Source organism: Chelonoidis abingdonii, chromosome 2 (genome assembly GCF_003597395.2).
Source record: "Chelonoidis abingdonii isolate Lonesome George chromosome 2, CheloAbing_2.0, whole genome shotgun sequence".
Classification (NCBI taxonomy): domain Eukaryota; kingdom Metazoa; phylum Chordata; order Testudines; family Testudinidae; genus Chelonoidis; species Chelonoidis abingdonii.
In genome coordinates, this window is record NC_133770.1 from 135,613,366 (window position 1) to 135,628,639 (window position 15,274).

The window sequence follows — 15,274 nt, forward strand, 5'->3', positions numbered from 1 at the left end:
TGGTCATGGTTTCTGATCATTTCTTCTCTGCCACGGCTAAATTCAAAGGACAGAATCTAAAGCATAAAAACTTTAGCACATTCTTTCTTATATTCTAGATAGATTACAAATATAGTCCAGACTGCAAGATTCTATAAAAATCAGACTCCCACATATTACAAATCTCCCAAACAAATACAAAAAAACATCCTCCCCAGATCAAATAAACCAAACACAAAATCTTATATGATCCCCAATAGGTTTAACATTAAAGTTACCTCTGCAATTGGCTATGGCAATCCCGCATCTAAATCCCTTCATCAGATTAATTATTTATATTCAAGTTTGGTCTTGGCAATAACAGATTTAATACATCGCTAAGCAAAACTGAACTGGATAAACTGAGTAATGCTCTTGATCAGCAAACACACAGCAGCAAAGCAGCATGTTTTCCATCTGGAGTAACAGAACCTAATGAAGTCTCCATTTTTATTAAACCATGGAGAATTAAGGCAAAAGCAACATATATCATTTTTAAAGGCCAGTTTTATTGATTTGGTAGCGTGAATCCTAAAAACTTTAATCTCTTCTTTCTACAATGTATTCACTGATGCAGTTTGGCTGGCTTTTTGACAGAGGGCTCACTTGCGAGGCTGGTTGATGTGCTGATTGACATGTTGTGGATGAGGAAGCTTTTCCACAGAGGGATGAGGTTTTTGGTGAGCCACCTGAGCTGCAGCTGGAGGGAAGTCTTTATCACCCTGTTAAAGAACATGCCAGTAAAAATGCAAACATTTAAAAAACATGTCAACCAGTTCAAACTGATAGTATTTTTTTTTTTATTTGAAACATAACGAACATATGAAAAACACTGCGAGTCCCTCTAATTCCTTTCTTCCTTTGCAGACACACTGCATGCATTCTATCTTGGCATTTTTAACAGGGATTTTGTCAACTTAAAAAAAACCAAAACACTTCTGTCTGAAAATTTTCACCTACTGTTGTTCCAAGTAGCACCTAAAATGACTGTATCTTACAGATTGGAGAGAGAGATTTTTCTGTTTTTGATTTCTGCAGTGTTAGCGCTTTGTGTGAAATCAGGCTATGTCTACACTACAGTCTATGTTGGGAAAACGTATGTCGCTCAGGGGTGTGAATAAACTGTCCCTTGAGTGACACAAATTACACTGACATAAGTGCTCATGTGCACAGTGCTGTTGGGGGGAGAGTTTCTTCCGCTGACATAGCTACTGCCACTCATTGAGGCGGTTTTATGTCGATGAGAGAGCTCTCTCATGTCAGCACAGAGCCTCTTCACCAGACGCGCTGCAGTGGCGCAGCTGTTATGTTTAGACATGGTCCCAGTTTCTCTGATTACTATGCTCATTTTCCTTATTTGTGACAATTTTTTTGACACAGCAGGAAGGGAGGGGAAAACATTTAAAAACAGGAGAAAGTAGTTTGTTAAACCATCCAAGTAAACAGAATTCCGCCTGGGGAGCTGCATACTCAGACTGCCTTTAACTCAACAGTATAAACATGGCTTAGATTTCAAATTTAAAATGTGCCTTTTAAAGAAGCATTGGTCCCACCTGTGCCATCATCACCTAACATCTACTCTGCAAAACCCAGCCAATTGCAGTAGTATGTATTTGCTGTACAATCAGCAAGGAATCGGGCAGCTGCTTATTTCTGTTTGTGAAGTCATCCCTGTCAACCCTTCAAAAAGCAATAGAGGACAATCAATGGCATCCAAAGGGGCAGGGACTAGAGAGGGAGCATCACTATATCCCTGTCTAAACACTGGGGAAGAATCTAATTTTCTTATGTTTATGTCAGAAACAATTTAACTTCTGCTCACTGGCAGATTGACAATGTTGTACGAAGTGATTTTACACAAAACAGAAATCTTATGTCTGCTTTATTTTCCCTACATTTTACCCTAATATCCCCTCTCTATCTTGTCAAGTTTGCCTTTGCTCTTTCAGGGCCATAGTGTTCATTAGAGAGATAAGGTGGGAGAGGTGATATATTTTATTGGACCATTTTTATTGCTGAAAGACAAACTTCGAGCTACGGAGAGCTTCTCTTCAGGCCTGAGAAAGGTACTCAGTGTCACAATTAAATACACGGTGAAACAGATTGTTTAACATAAGAAAACACATTCTAAGAAGAAGAGCTCTGTGTGGCTTGAAAGCTTGTCTCTTTCACCAACAGAAATTGGTCCAATAAAAGATATTACATTACTCACCTAGTCTAGTCTACGAGACCATTACAGGTGAAGTGCCTATTAACACCTCTTCAGACATAGGACAAAAATGGGGAAGTTAGTGAGTTACATATTGTTGTAATAAGCTATGAATTCAGTGTTTTTAGTTAGACTGTGATAGTGTCTAGCAAAGTTATGAATTTGTTTGTCTTTTGAAAGTGTTGTGCAGATTTCCCTCAGGACAAAGACTGAGAGGTCAAATATGAAACGACGGTTAGTGAAAGTGTTGGCCCATGAGTGATATGGTGTTTGTCTTTTATCACTTTTCTATGTGACTGCATTTGAGAGCATAGTAATTGTCTAGGAAGCAACTAAAACACATATTTATCATTTCTGAGCACTGACAGTTGTTAGAAAAAAGTTCATCCAGAAGAAACTAGACTGTGAAACGCTTACATCAGTACACCCACAAGTAATCCCATTGACTTTAATGGACTATTTCCATGAAAGGTGCTCACATTTGTAAGTAAGGGTTGCACGTGTAGTCCTATGTATGCCCACAGAGATGGAGCTAATAATGTTAATGTAGGCAATTGCACTGTTAAGCTCAGTTTTTCAGGATTCTCATTACTTGATTACATCTATGCATCTCCCCACAATATAATTTTAACGAGACGTTTATGTCTGAGCTGCAATGAGGATGCAAGTGCTTCTATCATATCACATGCACAGAGTTAGCTCGTAAAGCTGGATCTGTGTGGATGGATTCTTATGCTTGTGTGGTGCCCGTTTGACTTCAGCAGGTGTCTAACCACATGGATCAAGCTACTGGAGATGACCTGTATGTAACAAGTTTTGAAAAAAGTGATGCAGTAGCATCAAGGATATAGGACAAAGTCCAACAGTTTCACATTTTTAAACTCACAAACTAAAACAGTAGAAACAATTTTAATATATCTATTCATCCATAACCTAATCAAATAAAAAAATACTTAAGGAGGCTTAAAGAAAGTATAAATATAAATCCCAATCAAGTCAAATATGAGAGGGAAGGGAAAAGATCACAATTAAGAATCTTTTTCTAATCAGTGATGAAGTGAAAAGGCCTCTTAATCAAAGGACTGAAAAGAAATTAACATGTAAACTTACTCTTGCAATGACACCAGAGATGAACACCGTTGGTTTAGGTGGGCTGGAAAATAAGAAAGATTATAGTTATTTAATTGATTTGTTCAACTTTACTTCCCCTCGGGGAAAAAAGAACACAGGTACAGCAGCACTAAGACTTTGTCAACCTAATATAAGATGACTCTGAGTATTCTTGGTAATTAATGGATGCTTGAAATAGAAAAGACAAATTCTCCCTTATTTTGCTACACTAATTAGCCCATTAGAGCCAAGAACACTGATGGAACTTTTCTTTGGCTGCTGTATCTTCAAGTTAATTGATGGGCAGTAGTAGACTAGTCCACCAACACTGTGTTGCTTATTTAAAGTTAGGGGTCTTTTGTTTGTAGTGGTTTGCAAATCCTCAATTTACACATCAAAGCTGCCGGCAATATTTTTAGGCTTCGTATATTTGTGCTGCAAAAGATGATGAAACTAGTAGTTCGACTAAACTTGCTGCTGTGATGCAGAACAAAAACAGGTTGCAAGTTGTTAGTCAAGAAGAATAAGTTTTCTGAGCCTCAGAAAAAGCACTACTCAGTACTTTTATCAGAACCGTTTATAACATTACCACTCCAAATACAAGGATATAAATGCATGTCTGTTAAAAACAAAATCTTACACTCTAAGAAACAAATTTGGCTCTTGTTTTTCCCATATGCAAACTCTCATTCACCTTTATAAAAGTTGGACCAAAGCAGAGTTTGACTCCAATCCTTATCTACACGAGAGAACTGTACAAAACACACTCCCACAGGTGCTAGCATTGGTTCAGCTAAACTGGTACCACCTGTGGGAGTCATATGTTTATTCCTCCACTTGCACAGCACCCTATTGATTTCTGTGGAGTTCTGGGCAAATGCAGCAGTATGTTTGTGTGGAAATCATCACAGGATTGGGGCTTTAGATCATTGTTAATTTCAGTTCCACATCAGCACCAAAAATCTCTGCAATACACATAACCCATAAAGAAAAAAAACTTGAAAGATGAACTAAGCAATCAGCCAGATGATTCATCATAAGAATATTACACAGCACTTTACAACTGCACAACTCTTTGCAAACACTAATGAATCTTATAGCTTTTAAAAAAAATTATCTTATTAGAGGATTATGCTCAGAGGACATATATAGCCAGCAAACAGAATAAGTTTTTAATCATAAGTAGTGATTTAATTAATTCTTAACCATCAGTTAAAATAGTATTATATCTACTATATTATCTGAAAAACCCTGCTCTTCTTTTTGTAACAGCACAAATCATCTCTTCTAGAAAACTAAAAATAGCAAGGAAGAAAGGAAAAGAATAGTTTGACAGGAAAACAATATAGAGAGGTCAGCTAGTAAGACAAATCCATTTGAAAGCACCTGTAATAGCAAAAGAATATTTTAATTAATTCTCTTTGAATACTATTTAATAGGCGGTATCTGGAACCCAACATCTTAATTTCACACTAGCTATGTTGGTGGATGGAGGTTACACGCAACACAGATGCACTGGATTTCTGAGCAGTAGTCAAAGATTCCATTTACAAACTTTATGGAGAAACTTTCATTAAACACTTAAAGACATATTAAAGGAAATGATTAGTAAACAAAGAAAAATGAATGGCAAATGATTCTTTAATAATACACGAAAACCTAGTTTTAAATCACACTTGCTAGTAACACAATTATTTTCTGCCATGACATTTTTAAAGAGGCTACATAATGGCAAATCTGAATCTGATGGATTTTTTTCTTATATTCTCACCATGACCTTTCAGTATTCACTGCGCTGTTATGATGCATGAAATTCAAAAGCAGGTTTGTATTTCCTGCAAAAAGCTTGTGTGTACTGGACCTGCTATGCTTTGTCAATCTGCCACTACACACCATTATGTGCACCATGCTTCCTGCTGCTTTAAAAAGGGAGGGGTGAGTGTGGCTAGGAGCAACACTTGAGTTTTAAAAAAGGGAATTTTTGACATCACAATTGTTTTAAAACACCTCTTCCAATTGCAAGCTCTGCAAAGCCTTTTGGGAACTCTGGTTTTCTGTGTCATATTATTCAAAGAACTTGTTCCTACAACGTACCCAGCCCCTTGAACTCCAATGAAGGTAACAAACTGAGAGCTCATGATAGGTTTGTGCCTTTTTTTTTTTTTTTTTCCATTTAGTCATATTCTGTCTTCTTGCTCTTGCCAAAGAAATTACACTGAAGATTCTGTAAGTCTTTAAAATTGCCTTCCTAATCAATATAGTTCAAGAGCCATTTGAGGACAGCATTTCAGATGGTATAGTAGAACTAACTAATGAGACAGTTGAGAGAAAAATTAGGAATACTTGTTTCCTGATAGTTTTCTGATTTAATTCACCCTTCTTAAATTCCAGCCCAGGACTCTCCCATTAGCTCTGCACATATATCCTGAGGCTGTTGCTGGTCTATGGCCTGGTCTACATTATGTGTTTATACCGAATTTAGCAGCATTAAACTGAATTAAACCTGCACCCATCCACACAACGAAGCCCTTTATTTCAATATAAAGGGCTCATAATATCGATATCTGCACTCCTCCCCGACGAGGGGACTAGCGCTGAGATCGGTATTGCCATTTCGAATTAGGGTTAGTGTGGCCACAATTCAATGGTATTGGCCTCCGGGAGCTGTCCCACAGTGCACCACTGTGACCGCTCTGGACAGCCATCTGAACTCGGATGCACCAGCCAGGTAGACACATAAAGCCCCGTGAACTTTTGAATTTCATTTCCTGTTTGCCCAGCTTGGAGCGCTGATCAGCACGGGCGGCCATGCAGTCCCAAATCCAAAAAGAGCTCCAGCATGGACCGTGTGGGAGATACTGGATCTCATCGCTGTATGGGGAGACAAATCTGTTCTATCAGAGCTCCGTTCCAGAAGACGAAATGCCAAAGCATTTGAAAAAATCTCCAGGCTATGATAGACAGCAGGCCCAAACAGGGACTCAACATAGGCCGTGACAAGGTTGCGTAATAACGGGAAAGCCAAAGAATCAAATGGATGCTCATGGAGGGAGGGAGGGGCGGTAGATCTGAGGCACTCAGCTATCCACATTCCTGCAGTCTCCGAAAAGCATTGCATATCTTTGCTGAGCTCCAATGCCTGAAGGGTCAAAAACATTGTCGGCAGTGTTCAGGTATATCTCGTCAATTTAACGCCTGCCCCCCTATCAAAGAAAAGGGAAAAAAATTGTTTCTTGCCTCTTTTCAATGTCATCGTATGTTCTACTGGATGCTGCGGTAAATGGGGTGCTGCAGCGCTAAACAGCAGCATCCTCTCCCCTCCTGAATGGCAGACAGTGCAATATGACTGACAGCCATCTCAATCATCTCCGGAGTGCTCCTGGCTGGCCTTGGTGAGGTTGGCCGGGGGCGCTGGGCAAAAATGGAATGACTCCGGCTACTTCCCTTCTTTAAGCTTTGTGTCCTGGAGAATCAGTCCCGGCAAGACGGTAACAATAGGGCTAGTAACTATCTCATCATAGCAGCTGGAGGCTGCACTCCTCTTCCCCTCACCTTAAATGTCCTGCCTGACATATATAGCAGCTGGAGGCTGCCTCCCCCTCATTTCATCTCACTAAAAGTCAGTGGTTTCTTATTCTGCATTCTTTATTACTTCATCACTCAAATGGGGGGATAACTTGCCACGGTAGCTCAGGAGGTGGTGTGGGAGAGGGAAGCAATGAGTGGGTGTTTTCAGGGGCACCACCCCTAGAATGGCATGCAGCTCATCATTTCTGTGGGAATATCTGGGGCCCCTGACCCAGAGCAGCTGTACTCTCTGTTCTTTAGCAGACTTGCCCCATATTTTAGGCAGGACTGACTCTATTTTAGACAAAACATAAAGAAGGGAATGACTGGGGGAGTCATTCCGTTTTGTCCATCGCGCCCCCGGCCGACCCAGTGAGGCCAGCCAGGAGCACATGACAGAAGACATGTACAACAGGATTGGTAACGCTCATCGCCATTTCCAAAGCAGCAAGCGGTGCAATAGGGCTGGTATCATCTCTGCTATCTTGCAAAGGCAAATGAATGCTGCTGTGTCGCCCTGCAGTACCGCGTCTGTCAGCAGCATCCACTACACAACATACAGTGAAGCAAAAGGCGCAAATGGGCTCCATGGTTGCATGCTTGGCATCTGCCAGGGCAATCCATGGATAAAGGGCACAAAAGATTGTCTGCCGTTGCTTTCACAGAGGAAGGATGAGTGACGAAATCTACCCAGAATCACCTGACATGTTTTTGCCCACATGCATTGGGATCTTCAACCAAAGAATTCCAATGAGCGGGGGAGACTGCGGGAACTATGAGATATAGCTATGGAATAGCTACCCACAGTGCAACGTTCCGGAAATCGACGCCTCGGTACATGGACGCACCCCACCGAATTAATGTGCTTAGTGTGGCCGCGTGCACTCGACTTTACACAATCTGTTTTAAAAAAACGATTTCTGTAAAATCAGAATAATCCTGTAGTGTAGATATACCCTTAGTTGCACTACCCAGTACTAGGGTGTAATTGCTACCATAAACTTCAGCTAAACCACAGAAATCCTTAATGCTAACTGTGGTATAGACAGCTACATTAACAAATCCCATAGAAGCACTGCTGCAAAAGAAAAACAATCCAAATGGTAACATTCAATTGTTTTAATTTTCCCTACACAGTAAAGATCCATACTGAACTGATTTTAACTTACATACCAGAGTCGTTTTCCTCTGACAGCAGCCTCTTGACTTCTCTCTTCTTGTCTAAAGTGATCCAAATGCTCTAGTCTAATCCACCCATGCTATGTCAAAGAGACAAAGGTGGCTTTATACCACTTTGTTTTCCTGGCTGTGGGGCCAACCTGATTCCAGTCCAACCCCCCCAGTGAAAGGGACAGCAACCTGTCAGTAAGTGCACAGTCATATCCTATTTCTTCTTTAGCAGAAAGAAAGGAAACCTATCATAGCTACAAACTATTGGGTTACAGTATATGTTTATATGCTACATTAAATACACTGGCTCTCCTGTCCATTTCTGCTAGACCTCTTTGTCCTCCCAAAATTTTTGAAAATCAAGATCCTCAACTTTTGTCTTTGAAGATCTGAATAACTATGACATGTGCCAATGCAGATTTAAAATGATAACAAAAGGCCATGGTACACTGAATCAGTAGTTCTCTCACTCTAATTCACAGGACCACTTTATGAGAGATCTTCTTACCGGTGTACCTCCCATCCCAACCCCTTATTGCTTGGTTCTCACAATGTTTAATTCTGTGAACCATTAGACAAGCCCCAAAGCCTACAGTTTTAGAACCACTGCACTGAGACATTTACTGTGTTTGCAGTAGTCCAACATACATTACTGTTGCTTAAAAACACCTGCTAAAAATAGGGGTTGGGGGAGGTTAGCATGTCAACAGACCCTCCCAAAAAGAGCAGGCTATCATTGCTACATTTGTAACACACTTTCTAGTGCTTTAAATTCTACTGGTGTTTTATGCTAAGTACATACATTTCTAGTATTTTATAACCGGTGATGGTTGCTTTGAGGATATATTTAATCTGATAAAAATCGGTTTGACAGATGTTGTTCTGAAGATGCAACATTACTTTTTCTAGGCTTTAGTAAACAAAAAAGTGAAAACGAAATTACTGCTACTAAAATAGAATTCTTATACATGCTTTTACTATTTTATATTTGATAGACACATTTATTTAAGTTTAAATAAAAGATAAAGTAGGTCTTATTTAAGGAATACAAGACTAAATTTGCCAGGATTGTTTAAAGTTCATGAAAATACTTTCATAAGGAATTATAGTTTTATTATAACATGTGGAGAAAAAGCCCACATTTAAGATTTGAATGTACAAAGCACTTCTTCCAATTTTATATGTGCAATACCGTCAAAAATTGCACCTTTTGAACATCACAATTTTACTGGGTTCATTTGCACTGAAAGTATCCAAGTAAGATAGAGTTCTATTATTTCATAGTACGAAAGCTTAAACAAGGTGTTTACTAACATTACAAGAAAATCATAGAGAAGATAGAATACTTGAAAAGACCACTAAACTAGATGAAATAAGGTATTATGAATACTAAAAGCTTATGTCTTCATTCTGCAAGGGTTTTAAATCTGTGAGTTCAAGTCTCACAGATATACTGTGAAGAATGACCATATGCTGGGGTTAAAAATTAATAATATGGAAGTCCCTAGAGTATGCATAATATTACATTATTTTTAAGGGAGAGACTGCATAATTCAGTATTTGAACCCTGTTGTACACATGGATGATGCTCATTGTCTTTATAGAGTTAATTAGTTGGGAGATAGGAGCATGAAGAAAAAGTGCAAGAAACAGAAAATAAATAAAGAAATAAATTGCTAACTTCCAACATGGCAGAACTTCAACTTTCCATACTAGGACCAGTGTTGTTTCATATCTTTATCAATGTTGAGGAAAAGGGGATAAACAGTGAGATGGTAAAATCTGGCAGCTAACACAATTACTTTGGGAAGTCAAGATTAGAAAAAAATTGTGAGAAATTCTCCACTGCCCTCACAGAGCTAGATGATGGAGAAGCACAGTGACAGATGAAATTCAGCGCAGACTAATGCAAAGCCCTGAACACCAGAAGGAATAATTTGAGCTACTGATATATTGTGCACTGGTGGTTAGAAAGCCCAACAAAAATGTTAGGATGAATAAAGAAGGGAATAGAAACAATACTGAAAATATTAATTATAACCCTTGTTTAGAATACTGCATTCAATCTTGGCAACTCCATAGCGAGAGAGAGAGATGAAATCAAAAGGGTACAGAGATGGGTAGGGGAAAGGATCAGAAGCATGGAGGGCTTTCCATATTAGAGATTGAGGCAGCACATTTAAAACTGATAAAAGAAAATACTTTTTAAAGAGAGCATAATTAATCTGGAGATCTCACTGCAAGAAGATATTATTGAGGCAAGGAGTTTAGGACGATTCAAAAACAGAATTAGACATTTATATGACTTGAACACATCCATAACAACATCAGTTAGGCTACAAAAATGTAGGAAGTCTATGAACCCTCATGCTCTAGGGCATAAGTTAACCTCTCTGCGATGGAGGCTAGGAAGAAACTTCCTCTATGGTCAGGTAGGTTACACTTTCACATGTCATTGTCCTTCCTGGGTTCAAACAAAACACTAATTTTCTAGTATACCTGAACCATCTAAAACTATGCAGTACTATGTGTCTGAGCAGAAGCAGAGTTCTCAAAAGATTTCCACTCTCCCAACACTGAATCAAGTTGTCAAACCTCAGGGAGACACTAGGAGAGAAATATAAGCACACACCTTTTTACTGGGCTAGGAGAGTTTGAGACAAATGGGAAAATGATATGCTCTCTCCTAAACAGGGATGATTGGCACACAGGTGTTCTCCCCTAAGAGAAGGGAAGTAGAGTCAAACCTACAAAGGGACTTAGATATCCAAACCTCAGCTTTAGGTCCTGAAATCCAATTTCTAGGCTCCTTGGTGATATACGAAGCCCTGCTCAGCTGCCATCTAACCCAGTAGGTGCCAAAACTTGGTACCTATGTTTCTGATGCGAACGTTCCCTAGACATCCAAGTTTCTGAGTCAGGGCATGCGCACTGCTGCCTCTGTCGAGGTGTCCTAAGGCCTAAGCCCCAGCACAATTCACAAACTGGGGAAAGACAGGCAGAGGAGCACTGTCGCCAGCATGGCTGTGAGCACTCCTAACTCCACACAGAAGAGCAGGAGAAAGATGACCTCCCTCATAACCTTTCATCCAGGGGTTGGGTGCTCTCTGGCCACCCAGGTCTGAAGACAGCACAGAAGTAAGGGTGGCAATACTGCAACCCTCCTGCAACTCCCTTTTGGGTCAAGATCCCCAATTTGAGACTATTGGTCTCCCCAGTGAAATCTGTATAGTAAAGGGTAAAAGCACATAAAAGACCAGATTTCATGGTCCGTGACACATTTTTCATGGTCTAGCTTACATGCCTCCAGGATTTTGGGGATCTCAGGCTCCTCTCTCCCCATGCATTGTATAGAGAGCCTAGGCACCCAACTCAGGAGATCACAGGAACAACACTGGCATCTACAAAGTCTATGTGCCCAAGTCCCTTTGTGGATCCAGGCCATAGTTCTTTGCTTGCCTTAACCCTGGTAAGCACCATCCACATTAACCTACAGTAGGACTATTTAAGGAACCAGTTAAACTCTACTATAAGGGAGAGAAAATGTTTAATAGTTGCAGGAGCTGCTAAGGGGCCAGGAACTATAGAAATACACAAGATCCTGCTTTTTAGTTCCAAAAAGCGATAGAGGTATTTGGAGCTGTTCATCTCTTCTTGAATCTCCCAGCACTATGTTTTGTGACTCTTAACTGGGCTCTCAATTGCAGAATCAGAAGGACAAATACTGGCTCTGGGTAAAGGCTAGATTCTGTCTTGGACTGTGTGGCTGAAGACGGGCACAAGGCGTAGTAAGAACTCAATTTATACCTTTGAGGGATACCTGGACCTTGGGCCTGGGTACACAGCAGTAGACAGGCATTGTGCACCTGTTACAACCACCACTCTTCCCTCCCCCGCCTGCCCCAGAGCAGATGGGTAGGGAGTTGCTGGAGAAGGGACGGGGCTTTTTATGACGTGACTATCCAATTTTCATGCTTGATGTCCAATGAGAGATCATGCACTCTTTCCTGGACAATGGGCAAGGGCAAGCAAACTGGAAAGGATCAATTGTATCGTGATGCTAATTATTATTGATCTCCAACTGCCCAACTACAAGCACGTATTAAAGTTCCTATTTTGATGGCTATTCTGTATTTGTGTTACAGTATGCAGTTAGTATGTAACTGATCTCACTCATCGGAAAGCTAGCAATAAAGTTCACAAGCATTTCTCTAATGCGGCCACCCAAGGCTTTTCTTTTGGCCACGGCCTCCAGCAGTAGTTGGCCCCCTCTGGAGACAAAAAAGCTGGAGGAGCAGGCAGCCAGTGGGTTCCCCACCTTCACTAGGAGTGGTGACGAGGGGTTTCAGCCCTGGGGTGGTGGATGGCAGGCCCCAGCCACTGGCTTTGGGCTCTGTTCCCCTGCCTCACAGTGGTGAGTTCTTGCTCTGAACTCCCCTCCCCTCCATCACACTCCTGCCCCCCACTATCTCCCCCGGTGTCCCATTGCCCCTGGTCCCCACTGCCTCCATACCCACTTCCTCATTCAGGACTTAATTTGTCCCCAGGCTGGCCAAGGCCGAGTAAGTCTTCTGTGACAAGGGCTACGAGGTCTACACCAACGCTCTGATCGTCGGGGCGCTGGGCGCCTGGGACCCCTGGAACGAACGTGTGCTCAGGGCCTGTGGGGTGGGCCGTCGCTATGCGCGACTCATGAGACGCTTGATGGTCTCGGCACTATCCGGTGGTTAGAGACATTTACATTGAAACACATCACTGCACCGCCAATACCAGGAGTGAGCCGATGTGGCCTCCATGCACCCACGGGGGGCAGGGGGAAACCCTTACAACCCCCCTACCAAACCATATCCCCTGAGTCCTGAACTTACCAATCTGGATCCCACCATGTGAGGGTCACCCTGTCCCCATTACCAGGCCCGCTTACTCATACCCATGACTGTGTGTAGCCCACTATATGAGCGATGTACCCTCACTGCCCCCCTACTATATCTTGACCCCACCCACCGTACACCCCGCATTGGGGACGTTACAGGTTGTATGTATTATATGCTGAACCATAACCAATTGCCAGTGTCCCCCCATACTCTGTATGTTTCCCCCGATGACCAATGACTGACACATCAAACTCTTTGTATCACCTTTCTTTAATATTTTCTATTAAACTTTTAAATTTGTTGTATGTTAATATCACTTTTTGACAGCAGACTTAGTAGCTATCAAGTCTTAAAAAAGGCAACCAAAAAAAGCAAAAGAAACAAGACAACATGCAAAGCATCTATTCTGTTTAGGTCCACTAAAGAATAGAGACAACTGTACATTATTTTTATTATTGAGTCTACAAATAAACCCCTACATAAATTAATTACAATGATTTGGGCATGTATATGTGCATATTTATATGTTTCCCCCAAGGTTAATTAAGTATTGTAGGAAAAATTGTCAGAGTGGCCACTAGCAAGAATTGGTGGCCGCACCCTGAGGCCACCAACATTTGTTATAAGAACCCCTAAGGTTCTCTAAACCATCCAGCCTGCAGTTCACCTGAGCTCACTGATTTCAGTGGGCAAAACTTCAGACCTCAATCCTGCCCTTACCCTTCTGGAATTAAAATAAAACAACAACTGGTGAGACATTCAACCCATCCAGCTTAGCCTTCAAAGTTATTTGGGAATTTGTATGTCATTGTTCCAAAACAAGAGGTAACCATTTTCAATTTTAGTTTAGTGCCATTTTGAGGGTCTCCTATATACAACTTCACAGAGGTGTTTGAGTGTATCTGGTTGCCTTTGATTCTGACATTGTCTATGAAAATAAATTGAGATGATTAAACACACACTGAGATGATTAAAAACACATTTCCCAGCAAACAAAGTAAGAACAACAACACGCACACTGCTCATCAGTTGGCCTGAAATACTTTCTGATTTGCTTATAATATATTTGGGTTATTAATTTTCAGGACACAAAAGTAATAATTAGCCTGGCTGGCTACCAGAGGGAAATATTCTGCTTGATTGCACACAGACATTCCGTATTTGAGATTCTACATCATGCTATGCTGTTGAGATTGTTTGTACGCCAACCAAAACCATGTTTTGAAACCTGCAAGATGATCCACAAGATGGCACTGTTGAACCTCCGAGCCTTGTGTACTATAACAAGACAATCTGAGACAAATTCAGAAACTTTGGCAAATATTAAAAACTACGTTAAAAAAAATTGCAGATGTTTCTGCTAAGAAAAAATAGACAATGCAGTACATATTTATGTATGTATATGCATACACACATTATACTATACTTGGGAAACCAATTTCATTGTTCCATGTACCGGTCTGAATCTGAATAAATCTCATGTGAAAGCTCCAACCCTTCCAAATTGTCTCGCTTTTCTGTACGGCAAACAAATGCAATTTCACAAATCTTAAGCAGGAGTCAAACATCCTCTCTATATAGTTTAACAATCACTAGTTTTGTTATTCATATACAAGTGTAACCTTAGTGCCCTCGTGGCCAAGATGGAGTCTGCTCTGCAGGCAGCTCTGGCCAAGAGAAGGTGTGTGCAGGAATGCAGCAGGAGAAATCCCTTCCACTCCAGGGGCACCTGTTCCAACCCCCCCCAGAGCGAACACACACACACCAGAAAAGTACAATGGACATAAGAAAGGGAAATATTTATTTACAGAGGGATGAGAGGAGAAAAACAACAAGGGGAAATATAGGGGGAGCAGTAAAACAAGGTTGGATCCAAACCAAGGCCCCACAGGCCCAATGGTAACAGAGTGTGAAAGGGCAGACACCGAGCAGTGTGTCTGCACACAGAGTTCAGGAGGCCTGAGCAAAGTTCCAGTCCAGTGGTGAGTCTTGGGTGCTCTTGGTCGTCTTCGGTGCCAGTGAACTTTCCCCCAACAACCCCTCCGGTGCCCTCTTCTGCCGCTCTCTGCAAAGTCACACGGAGCGACCACTTCCCCACTTAACTAGCAACCTCCCTCCTTTTTCCCAATGCAGTGTCACAAGCCCCAGTACTCACAGCCCCATGCAGCTTTGGGTAGCTGTGATACTGGGTCCAGCTCCGGTCTGTCCTTCTCGGGCGATTCCTCCCTGGCACAGTGCTCTTCCTGGCTCCTGTCCTGGGGTGTTCCCAATCAGCTGTCCTGTCCTTCCCAGGCTTCAGGCAGGTTCTCTGCTGCTTCACTTTGTG

The 15,274-nt window shown here is 41.4% G+C and overlaps 1 protein-coding gene across 2 annotated transcripts in view; it reads right to left on the minus strand.

Moving 5' to 3' along the window:
* Positions 1 to 507: 507 nt before the first annotated feature.
* Positions 508 to 15,274, minus strand: part of DAP (death associated protein) — a 96,604-nt gene continuing 81,837 nt past the window's right edge. For both annotated transcript variants that reach the window (XM_032796326.2, XM_032796327.2), the window contains 2 exons: positions 3,338 to 3,380; positions 508 to 740 (listed from right to left, as the gene is read on the minus strand). In XM_032796326.2, the coding sequence (XP_032652217.1) occupies positions 621 to 740; positions 3,338 to 3,380 (163 nt within the window). In that variant the 3' untranslated portion in view covers positions 508 to 620. The remainder of the gene's footprint in view (positions 741 to 3,337; positions 3,381 to 15,274) is intronic.